This window comes from Pyxicephalus adspersus, chromosome 2 (genome assembly GCF_032062135.1).
Source record: "Pyxicephalus adspersus chromosome 2, UCB_Pads_2.0, whole genome shotgun sequence".
NCBI classification, from domain to species: domain Eukaryota; kingdom Metazoa; phylum Chordata; class Amphibia; order Anura; family Pyxicephalidae; genus Pyxicephalus; species Pyxicephalus adspersus.
In genome coordinates this window covers 45,791,804-45,810,812 of record NC_092859.1, presented here as the reverse complement: position 1 = coordinate 45,810,812, position 19,009 = coordinate 45,791,804, and the positions used below count along the sequence as shown (strand labels likewise).

The 19,009-nt window shown below is 34.6% G+C and overlaps 1 protein-coding gene across 13 annotated transcripts in view; it reads left to right on the top strand.

Annotated features, from left to right (window-relative positions):
• The window catches only part of LOC140323507 (protocadherin gamma-A4-like), a 301,537-nt gene that overhangs the window by 76,925 nt on the left and 205,603 nt on the right, over positions 1-19,009 (top strand). The window contains exon 1 of one of the 13 annotated variants that reach the window (XM_072400632.1): positions 4,529-6,937. The exons of 11 other annotated variants lie outside the window; for them this stretch is intronic. In XM_072400632.1, coding sequence (XP_072256733.1) covers positions 4,544-6,937 — 2,394 coding nt within the window. In that variant the 5' untranslated portion in view covers positions 4,529-4,543. Of the gene's footprint in view, positions 1-4,528; positions 6,938-10,567; positions 13,092-19,009 lie in introns of those variants that run through there. One more of the 13 variants, XM_072400640.1, reaches the window with a different exon arrangement.

Here is a 19,009-nt window from a genome sequence, read left to right as displayed (position 1 = left end):
AGAAATATTACCCCTTCAGGTGTTTGTTATAATTCGGGAACAGATAATAGTCCAAAGGGGCTAGGTCAGGTGAGTAGGGGGGATGGGGGACCAATTGGAAACCCAATGTGGTTGGACGTGTGCGCAGGTGCATTGTCCTGCAAAAAAAGGATCCCTTTGGTCAACTTTCCACGGCGTTTCGTCTTAATTGCCTCCTTCGGGAGGTTAGCATAATACTGTCCGGTGATACTAGAGCCCTGAGGTAGGTAGTCCACCAACAAAATACCGTCTTTGTCCCAGAAAATGGACGCCATGACTTTTTTGGCCAATTTGTGGGTTCGGAACTTCTTCGGCCGTAGGGACCCGCTGTGACACCATTCCTTTGACTCTTCCTTCAGTATGGATGTGGAGCCAGGTTTCTTCCTCAGTCACTCAGTGACTAACCTAGCCAAAAAGTTCTGTGCAGCTTCAAAATGGGCCAAACGGCTTTGGATGCTTCAGCTCCTTTCCTTCTTCTGATCACTGTTCAATCATTTTGGCACCCACTTCCCTGAAAGCTTGGGCATGTCTAGGATAGTGGTGATAACAAACCCAACATGCTCCTGTGAGATGTCAAGTATCTGGACTATCTTTTTTGTAGATATTCACTGGTCCTCAATAATCAGCTCATGGACAGCATCGCAGGTTGTTGGGTCAGTTGAGTTTGGGGGGCGCCCACTGCGGGGCTCATCTTCAACAGGGAAATGCCCAGTCTTGAAACGGGATATCCAGGTTTAGACAGTACTGTATGAAGGACACATCTCTCCCAGTGTTTGTGACATCTCAGTGTGAATGTCCTTTGCTGAATTTCCCTGGAGAAACAAAAACTTCATGACGGCCCGTAACTCCAACGGCGTGAAACTTGCTTGTGCCTCTGCCATCACAGCTTCCCACTAAAAGAAAACACAGTTTTAGGAAAAGCAAAGACCTGATATTTGCACAGTTACATACTAAGATATTAGGCTGTCATATGCCCCCACACTCATTTTTCTATTTCATCTGAATAGTTTACAGAGCCTGCCCAAAAGTACACAGCTAAAAGTATAGCTGGAGCCCAGATGTAACCTTATATCATAATCCTCAGCTGTTAAATCATATAATTACACCACCCTAATTTTTAGCACATAAATCCTAACATTTTATTGCTCAGCCTCATACCTCTGCCCATAACCTCAAGGCTTACATTAACCTATTACATTTTTGGCTTATCATATTTTAGATATTTGTTTTCTACTGCACATGTCTGGTAACATTAAATAATTCACCATAAAACTACTGGCAACAAACCCAAACACATACGTTTCATATTACTTATACCGTATTTTTCGGACCATAAGACGCACTGGACCATAAGACGCACCAGTTTTTTAGAGAAGGGAAATGAAGAAAAAAAAGATTCTGAAACAAATAGTGTCCTAAAATATTTTATGTGCATTAAAAACCAACATCACAGTCATAAACACATGTAAACAGCATGACTTTGTCAGCCAATCATGCTGAGAGTGGGAGGACGCTGGGAGCAAGATACAGGAGACAGTCACTCTGGCTGCGCTGAACAGGAGACGGGACGGGACAGCAGCTGGGAAGGATACATTTTGATACATTTGGACCATAAGACGCAGGGACTTTTTCCCCCCACTTCTGGGGGAAAAAAAGTGCGTCTTATGGTCCGAAAAATACGGTAATTCTTTGCCAAAAACCTCTCCAAGCAGATTGAGATTATCAAATAATAGGAATACATTTTACAATGTAGATAACACAAAAAGCTACTAATTTGAAATTATGTAATTTATTAGTATCCGGCGAACCCTGATGAAGCCTTTTGGCGAAACACGTGGGGAAACGGAGACCTCTTACCATTATGAGATTGACTTGATATAGGAGTGTATATCTATGAGCACACACTGTTCCTGTTACTCAGTTGAACTGTGTTTAGTCTGAACTTCTGCTGATTTGTATACATATAATAGGTCTTTTATATTGAATTGGTTGGGGTAAAGAGACGTTCTTTCAAAAATTTCCTTTTTCTTGTTGTTTTCTTACCTGGCTTAGCATCATACCTAAAACATCTACGCAATTGTTGGGCATCTGTCTCTTTTCACAATCTGGCAGACTTTCTCAACCTTGGGGTACCCTTGAAATAACTTTCAGGTCTTCAGGTAACCCCTTCGATAATTGCTTTATCCACAGCTCACAGTACATTAGTGTAGTGATCAGTGGGAATAATGCCTCTTATACTGCTAGACAATTGGAAGAATGTTACCCTTACAAAAAACCAAAAGGATCATTGGTGTCGGGTAAACTGACTTGAAAGGCACAAATAGCTCTTTGCTAAAGGAACCCCTAGCAATTTCTGGGAGAACCTTGGTTGAGAAACAATAATTAGCAGTGCTTAAATATTCACTATTCTAACACAGTTTTTTAACACCTTTGAAATGAAATTATTTGGTTTTTTGAATTCCCATGAAACCTAAGTTATGTTTGATCCATTTAAGGCATTACGCAATTAAAAAGAATTACAGCACATTTTAACTAATTAATAAATAAATTCGACTAGTGTCAGTGCAATGTCCTTGCATTTATTGCAGCAAACATAAAGCTAGAAAAAAATTGTATTTTATTTAATTATTATTATTTTACTTATTTAGATATGTAAACTTTATGATGGCAAATAAATTATATAATATTGCTCCATATGATTCATTTTAGGTTTTAATAAAGCTAGTATACCATAGAAACATTTTATATAAGCACCATTTTACAGCACCAACAATATATATTTTTTTGTTTATTTTTTTTTTTTTTTTTACAATGCACCTGGTACTCTAGGGGCTGTATTTAAAAAACAGGGAATCAGACATTCCCTCATTGGAATCTTTCAGGTCCATGTGTTTCAATGGCAGTAATTGTTTACCACCAGGGAATGTTTAAAGGAATGTCGGATTCCCTAGACATTAGATAGAGCTCTAGATGTTAAAGTTTGATTTATTTTAAATGGACTTGAATTATCACAAGCTCCCAGTGAAAAACATTATGCACCAATCAAAATTTGAACCTTCCATGCACACATATTTTTAGGATAAACAACAAATTAAAATAAACATTTCAAACAGTTCCATTTTCTTTTTCCAATGACTAAATGTCCATATGTGTTTTATCCTCCAGCCTTTTCTGACATATGTATTACCTGCCTGTTTTACACAGTTATTGCACTCCACATTTTATTCAGGATTAAAAAAAAACAAACAGGAAAAACAAACAAACATAATTCATATATCTAGTGTTATTTACCTACTAAAAATATATAGGTGAAACAAAACAATTTACTGGACTTTTTGATGTACTAGTGGTGAGCTATGCTATTTAACGCTATTGTTCTGTCACATAAATCTGTTTATTTTTTGTGTTGGATTGTTCCTGCCTCCTATTACAGCTAGTTATTACTGCCCACCTGCTACCATCTAGATTGTTTATACTTTCACCTTCAGTGTCTTAGTTTCTTCAGCCATAGGTAGTCAGGGCTGCTAATTATATTTATATGTATTATATATTTTAGATTTCTAGCTCTCTTTACCAACATTCAATGCATTAGATGGAAACTCTTTTAACTAAACTTTTTTTTATTTTTTTTTTATGCTAGTTATCTTGTTTTAAGATAAAGTCATATGCATTTATCTGCACATGTGTTTAAGTTTAGTGACTTGAATATTAAATCCAGATAACAACAACAACAAGTGTCTTCATGCTTCTCTTAGAGTTTCCTTAAGAAACTTCCCACCGACTTGGCTCGGACCTTAAAATCATAACAAGAAGATGCCTCGCAATGTATGTATGGTTTGGGAGGAATTGCTGGTTAAAACTTTCCTATTTCCTATTTGTATAGGAAATAGGATATATATATATATATATATATATATTGTATTTATTTGTTTCCTAGATACTAGATACCATAGATACCATAGATTTCCTAGATACCATACTTGTAAACAATTTCAATATGCAAATCTTGCTTAAAAAAGCAAAAATAAAAAGTATTGCTTTTATTTCAATCACATAATTGTATGTTTTTTTTTTCTTAAATACACTTTTGAATGTTATCAATGTATGTTGATCAATTGGTATAGTTAAATATTAATTTTAAGAAAGTCTGAAATGTAAAAATACATAAAATTTGAATCATTAGAACCAGAATTTTTTTTTTCATTTGGTAAAACGTTGAAAAGGTAAAATTATTGATACATTTTGTTACTGCTAACATCTACTGTTTAAATGGAGGTTTTAAGGAAACAAGCTGTAGTACCTAACTTTGAACTCTGAGTGCCGCCATTGCACCATAGATTTAAGAATTCCAGCAAAGAGTGGAGAATAAATAGTTTCATAGCACAGAGCTTTAGTAAACCTTGCACTCTCTCTGAGCATTGTGCTGTGAGATTTACCTGGAACCTTTTTGCAAAAAACCTCCTGAATATTGCAGTTTTGCATCATTTTTCTCTTGGAGTTATTGAAGAAGGATATACTGGGAAACATGAAAGATTACACAAGATGCAGGTATAAACATTGGATAGTTGCATGGCAGGAATTATTGTATTTGATTTTATTATTTTTCAAGCATGTGTCTTGTCAGCTGCAGTACTCTATACCTGAAGAATTAAAACAAGGATCTGTGATTGGCAATTTGGCAAAGGACCTTGGAATAAATGTAAAAGAAATAGCACTAAGAAAATTCCAGATTGTATCTCATGGAAAAAAACAATATTTCAGTGTTAATTTACAAGATGGAAACTTGGTTATCTCAGACAGAATTGATAGAGAAACATTATGTGGGACTAAACAGAGCTGCTTTTTAAACCTTGAGGCTGTCATAGAAACTCCTCTGAATTTTTATACAATTACTATTGAAATCCAAGATGTAAATGACAATTCACCTGCTTTTTCAACCAGTCATTTTGAAATAGAAATAAGTGAACTTACTTTACCCGGAGCACGCTTTGCATTAGGCAATGCAAATGACCCAGACCTAGGTACGAATGCTGTGGACCACTATGTACTCAGTGATATTAGCTATTTCCGTTTGGAAGAAAAAAATTTGCGAGATGGAATCTGGTACCCTGAACTTATCCTGGAAAAATCACTAGACAGAGAAAAACAAAGTTACTATGAAATAATTTTAATAGCTTTAGATGGAGGTAAACCACAGAAAACTGGCACTGCACTTATTAAAATAACAGTACAAGATGTTAATGATAATTATCCTGTTTTCACTAAAGATACATATCAAATTAGCATAAAGGAAAATGTACCCATTGGTTTTTTGGTTGTCCATTTGAATGCAACTGATAAAGACGAAGGTTCTAATGCTTTTATAACCTATGCTTTTAGTCATATTTCTAAAAATGCACATGAGCTATTTAGCGTGGATCCCCTAAAAGGTGATATTAAGATAATTGGAAATTTGGACTACGAGGCTGCAGAGTCTTATGAAGTTACTGTGGAAGCTAAAGATGGTGGTGGACATGTAGCACGCTGCAAGATCTCAATACAAGTAATTGATGTAAATGATAATGTCCCAGAAATAATTGTAACATCCCTCTCTGAAACAGTTCAAGAAGACGCACCTCCTGGTACTGTCATAGCATTAGTTAATGTTCATGATTTGGATTCTGGAATTAACGGGGAGGTTGCATGTGTAATCTTTAATACGTTACAATTTCAATTAATGCCATCATCAGCTAGTTATTATAAACTTGTAACTGCCGTGAATATGGATCGGGAAAAGAACTCTGTGTATGACATTACAATTTCCTGTGTGGATAATGGATTTCCTCCACTAAGCAGCAATAAAACAATTCCATTGACAATTTCGGATGTAAATGATAATTTACCTGTTTTTGAAAAAAACACATATGTTGTCTACATTGTAGAGAACAATCAACCAGGGACCTCAGTGCATAATGTCCATGCTGTAGATTTTGATCAAGATGACAATGGAAAAGTTTCTTATAGCATTTTAAGTAGCAACATAGAAGAAATTCCAGTATCTTCATATGTTTCCATGAACTCTGTGACAGGAGTTCTTTATGCACAAAGATCTTTTGATTTTGAACAGTTAAGGGAATTTCAGTTTAAGGTGATGGCTAAAGATGGTGGAATTCCTTCTCTGAGTAGTAATGCCACTGTGAGGATATGCATCATTGATAAGAATGATAATGCTCCTAAAATACTTTATCCTTTACCAGACAATGAAGGATCAGCTTTGTTTGAATTTATTCCTCACTCTGCTGGGAAAGGTTATCTAGTGACCAAAGTGATTGCTATAGATGCTGACTCTGGACACAATGCTTGGCTTTCCTATCACTTTCTTCAATCTCCTGATCCATCTTTGTTCTTAATTGGTCAACACACCGGAGAAATCAGACTTGGAAGAGACCTGCCAAACATGGATTCCTTAAGGCAAAAAATTGTAGTTATGGTAAAAGACAATGGAGTCCCATCTCTGTCTTCTACGGTAACTTTGAACTTGGTTGTTGCAGAAAATTTTCAACAGGTTGCTCCAGAGATAAAACGCCAACCAAGTAATATAGAAACATCAACTCATGTCACATTCTACCTAGTAGTTGCCATAGCACTTATTTCATTTTTATTTATCATAACTGTGTTAATCATAGTAGTTTTTAAATGCAGAAAAATTAATAACCCAACATCAATTACAACACTTGGTAGAGACATTTATCCTCAGTTCACCCTGGGATGTCCCTCTGAGATCAGTGATACAAGTTTACCTTTTCCATTCTCCTATGATGTGTGTGTGACTCTGGACTCAAAGCAGAATGAAATTGCTTATCTGAAGCCAGTCCAGAATGTCCCAACAGATAATCTCATTGACACTGGAGATTCAGGAGTTGCGAGTGAGAATCCAGAGGTAAGAACAATTAACATGATTTTTAAAAATAATTTTGCTTGTAGGGGAAGTTATGTCTTGATGCAGTACTGCTTAATTTTTCTGTATGTATTCTGTATACAGGTAGTCCCCGAGTTACGTACGAGATAGGGACTGTAGGTTTGTTCTTAAGTCAGAACAGGTGCATTATTTTAATAAATGCAATAAGGACATTTGTTTGTTTCAACATATTATTAGGCAGCGTGGTGTCGGTTACTGTATAAAATCCTCACTGTGAGCTAATCACAAACAAAAAAAAATCTTTATGGAGCCTAGACATTAATTAACTCCTGGAGCAATCTATGCTTTGATATGCAAAAAGAGTTTGTCTTGGTCATTAAGAAGTTACAAGAGCAAAGATTTCTTCTGCAAGTCATGCAAACCACCCCCTCCCCCCTTCAAGCCTTCGTTCTGCACACAGGGAAGCCCCAGTTGTATCTAGGAGATGTCCGTATGTCAGATGTCCTTAACCCGGGGACTACCTGTATATATACACATACATACACTGTTGTATATACTCGTGATCCCTGTGCTTCATATGCTTCTTACACGCTTCTTAACCCCCTAGCGGTAATCCGCAGTGTGACTCGGGGTAGATTTTACCTGCAAATAGCAGTAATCCCAAATCACACTTGAGGTCGCCTAAAACTTACAAAAAAAAACCACTTACCTTGTTCCGTCGGCATCCTGCTGGTCCCTGCAGGTCCTGGGGACACGTCCCCCTCCTCCAATCTTCAGCCACAAACTGTTCTCCTGGGTTTCCTGATGACGTCAATGCATGCGTCGGTGCAGGCGGGAGGGGCGGCTGGAGATTCAAATCATTTTGTATTGGATTCAATACAAAATAACTGTATTAAGTCCAATACAAATAAATCTTTATATAATATATATATATATAATTATATTATATATATATTATACATGCCACTGTAAAGTTATATTACATTTCACTATTTTTAAATTTTTTTCAACAGATTTTTGTGTTTTTTTTATTTAAAGTTTATTATTATACTTAATAAATATTGGACATATTTCGGTGAGTTATGCCTAAGAATTATGGCCTACAATGTTAAATAAATTTCCATACAAAAAAAAATGTAACTCTTTATGCATGGAAATACGGACAGGGGGACGAACGCTAGGGGGGTTAATCTATCATTGAAATTTAGGAAAGGCGCATGCAGGCCTAACACATGTAAAAACAAGTTTTACCATGCCCACACATTTAGCCACAACCAGTTTTAACTCCACTCACCGCCTGTAAAAAAATAGCATATGCAGAAAATATGTTCCATCTTAGGTTGGCAACCCTGCGGAATTTACCATTGTATAAGCTGTTTGAATGTGACATCACAAGGGTAAAGGGGTGTGTTTATTTCTGTTATTTTGAGAGTGCTATCCCTTAATGTATATATTAGGATTGGGAATATACAAATTCATAGAATGCAAAGTCATTAAGTAAATACACTTAATACACACAATAAAAGAATTATATATACTGTTTATTTGTGCCGCATTAGTAGTTCTATATTTACCCTGCATTATTCTTACTGCACAGTCAGGAAGGTGTCATGCATAGTATCTTATGAAGCATTCAAATCTAACTAAGCATCTAACTTAAACAGCAGTCTGTACTGGCAACCATACAGTGGTGATCTCTTTCAGGTTTCAAATTACTATAGCCTATTTATTTAATAGTTAAAATTAATTAGTTGCTGTGAGGGATGACTCTTGCAAAGGTGTTTGCACCATAAATATATAAATATTGGGTCAAATTTTCCTGAACATAATTTCACTAATTGCTAATAATCAATATTCAAAATCTTGCAGCTTGACTGCACTCTGTTTTCTAGCAAATTAAGCATTAAGTTTTATCAGCCACTGGGGTTATTGCAAGTTGCAAACCTTTATTAATCATTAAAAGTAATGGAATGAATATTAGAATAGAATATACCGTGTTTCCCCGAAAATAAGACACTGTCTTATATTTTTTTTGGCTCCCAAAAACACACTAGGTCTTATTTTCAGGGGATGTCTTATTTTTCCATGAAGAAGACTACAGTACACATTTATTGTTGAAAGTCACTCATGATCACTCATGTTCCATTGATTGTCCCCTTCTGATGGGGACACTCATGTGCCGTTCATATTGCCCTTCTGATCACTCATGTGCCGTTCAAATTCCACTTCTGATCACTCTCTGCCATTGATTATCCCCTTCTGATCACTCTATGCCATTGATTATCCCCTTCTGATCACTCTATGCAATGATTGTCCCCTTCTGATCACTATGAAATGATTGTCCCCTTCTGATCACTCTATTCCATTGACTCCATTGTCCCCTTCTGATCACTTACCCGTAATTAAGTGCAGGGATCTCCGTTAGGGCAGGGATCAGCAGCTTGCTTCCTTGTTCAGAATCGCGGGGGCACGTGTGCAGGCTTTTTACTTTCAGTTTGGCTCAGGAATAGACACGCCCTGCAGCCAGCATCAAAGACACACACGCTGCAGCCAGCATAAAGGACACACACGCTGCAGCCAGCATAAAGGACACACACGCAGGATCAGATATCTGGAGCTGTCTCGGTGAGTACTTTTTTAATTTACCGGTATGTATGCTTTTATTTTCTTTTTCTCCTAGGTCTTATTTTCGGGGTAGGTCTTATATTAGGGCAGGTTTACAAAATAGTGCTAGGTCTTACTTTCGGGGTAGGTCTTATTTTCGGGTAAACACTGTAGTTGCCTTTTTCTCTTTTCTGTGTGATGTCTCCCCTGACATCATACTGACCTATGACTTTCCAAAATAGTGGACATGTTTAGGTCCATGTCAATGGCCTTAAATGGCTAATTATCTTTTTCTATGTTTATGTGAATTTTGTGCTATGCATTTTAAAGTATCAGGTAAGCAATGCCATGACAAAAAACAATATGTTGTATGAAGGACATGTGCATAACAGAGAATAATAACATAAACATATAATCATTTCTAATTGTTTTTATCAGCTAATACACAATAGAGGTGTTAATAGCTGACAGTAATTAAAATATTAAGGAAATAACCAGTTGCAATCAAGCAGTAAATTAAAATGAGCAAACTTGTTTTAACTCTTCTACTTTTTTATTTTATTACTTTAGAATAAAAGTATCTATTTGCATTCATTAACAAATAGTTCATAAATAGGTTAACAATTTATCAAAACATTTTGGTAATGTGAAATGCCTTTTCTATTTTGTAAACAATTCTTATCATTTATCAATTACTTATCATCAATTTGTACATATTTGTAAAAATCTGTTATTAAAAAAAAGCATCTTTAATTTCAGCAATAAACTTTTTAAAGTTATCCAAAGCTTTCTTTTATATTTTACATTTAATCCATCCTAAATTTTACTACAGAGTTTTAATTCATATTTTTTCAATAATATCGTATTATATTAGAGTTAGTTTTTTGAAGGTTTGTTCAGTAATATAGAGTTTGCATTTCCATATAATGCCAGCAAGTGCCGCTGTTGCATCATAAAATGATTTTGCAGTTAAGTATATAGAGATTTCACATCAGTATAGTGTCACAGCACAAAGCTGCATAGGAACACACAACACAGGATTTGTTCTCATTCCACTACATCTGTAAATCGACTGGACAAGAAACATAGCTCTATAATTCCATTTGCACTTTTTTTGCATTTTTCAAAGACTGGACTTAAGGGTTCAATTTATACACAAATATTGTGGACTGACTATCCTGGAAGGACAATGATTTGGCAAGTACTGCTGTTTATCATTTATTTTAAAGTTGTATACAATTCTGCTCAGCTTCATTATACAGTACTTGAAGAGCTGAAGCAAGGATCTCGAATAGCAAACATATCTAAAGATCTTGGATTTAGTGCAAAGGAATTATTGTTCAGAAATTTTCATGTTATCTCAAGAGGGAATGTTCAATACTTTAATGTGAATTTAGAAAATGGTGACTTGTACATCACAGAAAGAATTGATCGAGAGATGCTGTGCGGGGAAAAGCCAACATGTGTAATTAGTTTTGAGGCTGTAATAGAAAATCCTTTAAATTTATACACTATTAAAGCAGAAATTCTTGATGCCAATGACAATCCTCCAAACTTTTTAAAAGAAAAATTTGACATTGTGATTAGCGAGTCAGCATTACCTGGAGTTCATCTTGCTTTGGGGCATGCTCAGGACCCAGATCTTGGTACAAATTCTGTCCAGAGTTACAGAGTTAGTGATAACGAATTCTTCACATTAGGAGAAAAAGTTATAGATGGAATTACATACCCAGAACTTATTTTAGAAAAAGCACTGGACAGAGAAAAACAAAAAAGTCATGAATTAATTTTATTGGCCTTGGATGGTGGAAATCCCCCTAAAACCGGTACTGCATTCATTAAAATTTCTGTTCATGATGTTAACGACAACTTTCCAAAGTTCAAAGAGGACAAATACCGCATAAGTTTAAATGAGGATGCAAAAGTTGGCTTCATGGTTCTCCAACTGGATGCTGGGGATGAGGATGAAGGTTCTAATGGAAAAATAACATACTCATTTGGAAATGTTCCTGAAAATGTCCGACAGATGTTTGCAGTGGACCCTGTGAGTGGGAATATCACTGTGATTGGAAACTTAGATTATGAAACAACAGAAGAATACAAGTTGACAGTAGAAGCAAAGGATGGAGGTGGCCTTGTGGCCCACTGCAAAGTCTCAATTCAAATTATTGATGGTAATGACAATCCGCCTGAAATAAAGGTTACATCTTCCTCATCTGCAATCCCAGAGAATTCTCCACCTGGTACAGTTGTAGCACTTATAAATGTCAATGATTTGGATACCGGTGAGAATGGTCAAGTATTTTGTCATATTTCCGAAAATCTGCCATTTCAACTGATATCATCCTCTCCTAACTATTATAAAATAGAATCCACAACCAACCTGGACAGAGAACAAATTTCAGAGTATAACATCACCATTAGTGCAATAGATAAAGGAACACCTGAATTGTCTTCCAACAAAACTATCCAACTGTTTATCTCAGATGTTAATGACAATCCTCCTGTTTTCGAGAAAAAAAGTTATATTGTCTATATTACAGAAAACAACCAGCCAGGGATATCTGTATATAGGTTACTGTCTACAGATCCTGATCTTAATGAGAATGGGAAAGTCACATACAATATTCTAAACAGCAATATTGAAAATATACCGGTTTCATCATTTGTTTCCATAAATTCAGTTTCCGGTGTTCTCTATGCCCAAAGATCTTTTGACTATGAACAGTTACGGGACTTTCAGTTTCAGGTGATGGCTAAAGATGGTGGATTACCTTCCTTAAGCAGCAATGTCACAGTGAGAATCTGTATTATTGACAAGAACGATAATGCCCCAAAATTTCTATACCCATCACCAGAAGCAGAAGAACCAGCATTATTTGAATTTATTCCTCACTCTGCTGAAAAAGGTTTTCTAGTGACCAAAGTGATAGCAGTGGATGCTGACTCTGGACATAATGCATGGCTGTCTTATCATTTATTACAAGTTCCTGATCCATCTTTATTTATTATAGGGCAGCAAACTGGAGAGATCAGCATTGGAAAAGACCTTACAGATTTGGAATCCTTGAGACAAAAGATTGTGGTTCTCGTAAAGGATAACGGGACTCCATCCCTCTCTTCTACAGTCACTTTAAACTTGGTCATTGCAGAAAACTTTCAGCAAGTTGCCCCAGAAATCAAAAGGCAACCAAGTAATTCCGATGTTTCATCTAATGTGACATTCTATCTGGTAGTTTCAATAGCTTTCATTTCCATTTTATTTATTGTAACTGTGATATCTATAGTGATTTCTAAATGCAGAAAATTAAATACAGCGACCACTTATGGAACGTATAATGGAAATGTGTATCCTCAGTTTACTCTGGGATGTCCTTCCGAGATCAGTGATACAAGTTTACCTTTTCCATTCTCATATGATGTCTGTGTAACTCTTGACTCAAAGCAGAATGAAATTGCTTATCTGAAGGCAGTGCAGAATGTTCCTACAGATAATCTCATTGACACAGGAGATTCAACTACAGCAACTGAACTTCCAAAAGATAGTTCTCAGTCAGTTAGTCTTACACAGGTAAGAATTTTGTGTGTATATTTTTTGTAGTTTAAATATAGTAGTTTTTAGATATATATGCTGTTTTTTGCTTTACTCCTAACTTGACGTAAAAATGGAAATTTGAAAAAATATACTTCTTTTTGCATACAAATCCGATATTTTGGAGGTGTAAGATGATAATCTTGTGTATACATTATTTTGAGTGTTTGGTAGTTGGGTGTTTGCAACTTTGCTTTTCTATCCTTTTGTCAATTCTGGATAGACAAAACTACTACTACTATTAGAATATTACTGTTCTAAGAGCAATAAATTGCAATATCATTACTTAGCTTCTTTGATCTTATAGGCAGTGTGTTGTACCCTAGTATACAGGCAAAAACGTTACATAATTTACAAAAAAAATTGGTTTGTTACTTTGACTAACAAACACCACATTTGTTCAAGCAGTGAATTTGATATTAAACAAATATTTGCTGCAGGTGAACATTTCGGGTGCATGTGTTTCAAAATACAGTAACTGATTCACCTGTTGTGAATGGTAAATTTCCCCACTGAGCCTGGTTTAAAGCGTACCTAAACTTAACATTTTTAGTACATAAAAGGGTAGACAACCCTTATATGTAAAATAAAAAGTTTATTTTTTTATGTTTTTAAAGGGCACCAACCCTTTAAGTCTTAATAAGTCTTAATAACCGCGGCAATCCCGAGATACATATGTCATGCATCCCAAGAGGCTCTGGCTCTGCTACTTCTGCACATGTCTGATTTAGGCGCAAAAAGGGCTTTTTTTCCACTAAGATTAAAGAGATGCGCTCTCTTTTTTCCCCCTTTACAGCGGTCTACGTCACCCAATCTTGCATCTGTGTAGTGTGAGATCGGGTGACGTAGCAAGAAGACTGGAAAAGAACATTGTCTTGGCGGCTTAGAAGGAATGTGTGATAGATGCATAAAATAAACCATAAATTGTACAGTAGAAATATGTTTATGTACCTAACTTTGTTTGTATGCTGTTAGTAGCTTGTTTTCGCTTTTGGGCTGATTTATTAAAGCTCTCCAGGGCTGGAGAGAATACACTTTTATCAGTGAAGCTGACTGATCCAGCAAACCTGGAATGGATTTCTTCAATGTAATTTCCTATTGGCTATCAAATGTTTTGAATGCTGGACCAGATCAATTCCAGATTTACTGGATCACCCAGCTTCAGTGATGAAAGTTTATCCTCTCTAGCCTTCAGGCCCATTAGATAAACCAATTGATTTATGATTTTACTAGCTCAGCTTTTATTAACTTCTATTGTATTACTGTACCAGCAAATTACATACTTTCAGAATTAGTTTGAGTAGCCGTAGTTACTTTTCATTAATGAGCACCATGGTTGATACATGTTTGGATTTACCCATTCCATGTATAAGTCTTACCAGTTAGGCAATTATGCTTGATGGTTGAATTTAGAATAAAGATAATGTAGGTTTAACTGAAATGCCCATTTCAAGAAGATAGAAACCTTTGAGTATCTTGTGTTGGGATGATGGTAAATTGTTATATGTTGATTGTCAAAAGAATTGAATTCATTATATTTCTATGTTGATGGTTTTAAATATTAGTTTTAAAAAAATCTGTTTATGTACTTTTTATCAAAATTATTTCTGGTTTTATATTTCATTAGTAGTAATTCACAGTGAGATTATAGAAAAAAAAAAAGAAATTCAATATTTGTTTGATAAAAAATAGAAAAAAAAAATATATATATACTATATATATATATATATATATATATATATATATATATATAGTATATATATAGATATGTAGTTTATTTTGCACAATTTAGGGTTTAGAAATAATAGAATTTTAATTGCTTTTACATTTTTATTCATTGACTACATGCATACTATTAAAACCAAATTCAAAAGCTTTTCTAAGTATGCGGTATAATTTACTTTTTGGAAGAATGTGTAGAAGAAATCACCTTAAGAGAAAGAATGGGTTATTTTTTTGTGTATCATTGTTGTATATTGTACATAGGGGCATTTACATTTACATAATGCATATGGAGATTTTGTTTTATGCTTTTCTGTGCCAGAGTTCATTTCTACTTTTTTGCTCTAAATTTAAATCAAAGATGTTGATTTGCTGAAGGAGTGGCATATGTTCATTTGGCAAAGTGAGTTAACCAGAAATATTCTTTCACTTAAGTTTTTGAGTTTATGAGTTTTGGAAAATCTGGCTTCAAGTATCCTACCTTGGCAGTTGTTAGCATTGGAGTTCAAATTATACCAATTAAGTACTTCCTTAGTCAGGTGGCTAAAGAATAAAATGCTATATGTGTATTGTAACAGAAAAAATATAGCAGCACATGCACATAAAAATGTAAAACATTACAACCTAATCACTTAAACAACATACTTACTAAAATCACTTTATTTTTAATTTAATTCACTTAATTTACTATATATACCTTTATAATATAATATCTACCTAATATAATATATACCTATATAATGACTGAGCTCCTCTGCAGCCTCTTGTAACTCTTTAATGATTAAGACAAATTGTGCAGTTGTTTCTTTTTGAATATCAAAGCACAGCTCACTCCAGAAGTTATTAAATATCTAGGCTCCATGAAGTTTTTTTTTTTGCTTTGTTTTTTGCTTTGTTTGTGAATAATTCACAATGAGGTTTTCTTACAGTAACTCATACCACACTGCCTAATAATATGTTGAGACGAACATCTGTCTTAATTGCATTTAATAAAATAATGTACCTGCTCTGACTTACATACAAATTCAACCTTAGAACAAACATACAGTGGCTATCTCGTATGTAACCCGAAGAGAACCTGTATACCACTTTTTATGGTCTGTATGATCCACAGGGGTGCCAATAATTACTGTAGGCCACTTTGACTGAAAACTTCAGGCAGAAACCTAAATGTGGGATATGATTGTCAAGTTATGTCTCTTGATAAATTGTGGCTAATTTCTGTGCACATTTTTTTGTGTGCACACCCAGGCAAAAATAGCAAAGTCATTTAAATGTTATACTTGTGCCAGAACAGTCCTATCCTGCACTGTGAGCAGAGCAGGGGTATATGCATAATATGTTCACACTTATTTATCATTCACACATTCATCATAACCTTTTGAAAGATATCACATCCACTTCTAGGTTAATGGATTTATTTGTTACTATCCACCTTTCAAAAATAGCTGTACAACATTTTGCTTACTCAAAATTACCTACATATATTGGGGTTAAATTACTATATATAAGCCAGGACCTCATAATATTTTCGTAGTATCCTTATTTATTTGCACTGGCAGGTTCACTTTAGGTTGGATGGCAGTCTTTTTTTTGTTTTTGTTTTTTTTAGATAAGGATTTAGAAATGACCCTCAATTGCTCCTTTTTTTTCAATGCCAGAGTATCCAGAGTTCTGTTTGCTTCAGTACGTTAGGAAATAACATGGAATGAACTGATAGAACATGTCAAGAGATGAATATTCAAAATGTTGGTAACTATGACAAAACATTTATTAAACCTAATATTGGGTGCTATTTTCTTTAAGCAGTAAAACTAAGATAGCACAATATGACTATATGAGAATAACAGTAGAATTTAAACAGTTTACAGCTGATACTGGCTGTTTAGTTAAGTGTATGTAATGATAAATAGTGATATAATTGGATAAAAGAGAATCAGTCAGAGATTGGATCTCTATAAATTTTTCATATCATAGGTCAGTGGTCGCCAATCAGTGGTTCCTGGACCACTGGTGATCCACAAGTAAATTTTGATTTGCTAATTTTATGTTTTATTAATAATAAATTCTTGAATTAGTATTATTATTAGATTATTTTTATCTGAATGACAATTTTTGCCTTCATATTGCAAATTCATGAGCTGTACTAGAGACAGAAAAACAAGGAAAGCGCAGCAAGACGTCAGTGTAGGCTTAAGTTGTATGAGGCAATCGTTGCCGAGCCGTATGCTTCAGTATTGTTTCCACAATTAACACCAGTCACCCCGCTCCATGTATACCGATTCTCATCCGTTGTTTTATTTTATTTATTTCTCAGAAGCTCTCTTAGGTAAGTATGACCTTAACTGTTATATTTAATGGCATCAAAAGGTTTGACTTTAATAGCTCTAATTTCTTGTTTGGTCTTAGATTAGAATGAAATAAATCCATATTGAGTGAGAAAAATAATATTTTGCATTTCATTAGCAATACCAAACTAATGATATTAGTAGCAATAGTAATACTTCACTTAACCATCATCTGATCAATGAATCAGAGCCTCCACAGTCCTTGTCAAGCACCATTAGGAAGGTCATTATTTTACAAATGTATTTATCTTTTAAAAAAAAATTATAATAATGGTCTGTGGGATTTAAAATGATGAATTTAGTGGTCCATGAAGTCCGAAAGGTTGGTGACCACTGTCATAGGTTATGCAAGGATACCTACTAATTTAACCTCATCCCAAGCCTCTTGACTATACAGAGGATGATCTCTTTTCATTTTGACAAAGCATAAAATATGAAAACCTCCAAGGGGGCAAGTTCCTGTTTTTTTAAATTTATTTAGGACTTTCTATCAACAACACAAATTCAAAATGTGGAAGTTTATAAACATCAGTACAAAAAAAACTTTTCAGTATTGTTTTTCTTAAAAAAATCTAATTTCCAAATATTGTCAAGGAGCAAAGAAAGCAGTAATTGACTTTAGAGTAAGAGATAATATCTATTTTTTTTTTTTTTGTGTTTCCATTGACTTTTCTAAGCAATTTAAATAATATCAAACACACATACTGTATAAATGTTGTTGACAAAAATAAATAGGAATAAACACCATAATTATGACATGTCTTTTTTGGATATGTCATGTGTTTGGTTAAAAATGTATATTTATTTATATTCATTTCTTTACAAACTGGTATGTTTTGTTCATTTGCTGGTATTTTGTAAAGTTCCCCATGTAGTTTTAGAGTTTTCTAAGTAAGCCTGCAATTCCATTTAAAAACTCTGAGCGCCGCTGTTGTACTGCAATGATTTTTATTCCATGTAAAATTTCAACATTTCTGGATTCTTAGTGCAGTTTCACAGCATATAACTGCTGTGTATTATAGCATACAGGATTACTCAGTGTGCTTTTCTTTATTTGATAATTCTGATTGAAATTTAAATGAATGTATTCTTGAATGCATAAAGAAAACATGCAGTGCACTGGGGGAAGAAAGACAACAACAGCTATGAAGGTATTATATTTTCTTATTTATTATACCTTTAAATGTATTTCTGCTCAGCTTTACTATTCAATACCTGAAGAACTGAAAAAAGGTTCTGCTATAGGAAATATAGCAAAGGATTTAGGTTTAAATGCAAAGGAATTATCACTCAGAAATTTCCATATTGTTTCAAGAGGCAAAGCACAGCATTTTGTAGTTAATTCAGTAACTGGAGAGTTGTATGTTACAGATAGAATTGACAGAGAAGAGCTGTGTGAAACAAAACAGAACTGTTTCATAAGCTTTGAAGCCGTGATGGAAAATCCTTTACATTTGTATACAGTGAAAGTGGAAATTCAGGATGTAAATGACAATTCACCAAGTTTCTCTAAGGATTTTTGTGACGTAGTAATTAGTGAAACTGCTTTACCCGGAGTACACCTTGCTTTGGAACATGCACAAGATCTGGATATTGGTACAAACTCTGTGCAGAGATATACACTTGATGACAACATGTTCTTCTCACTTGGAGAAATTACTGCTTCTGATGGAATTAAACATCCAGAGCTGATTTTGGAAAAGTCTTTAGATAGGGAAAAGCAACAAGTCTATAAATTAACTCTAACTGCTTTAGATGGAGGTCAGCCTTCTAAAACAGGCACCACTCACATTAATGTTAAAGTTCTTGATGTAAATGATAACTTTC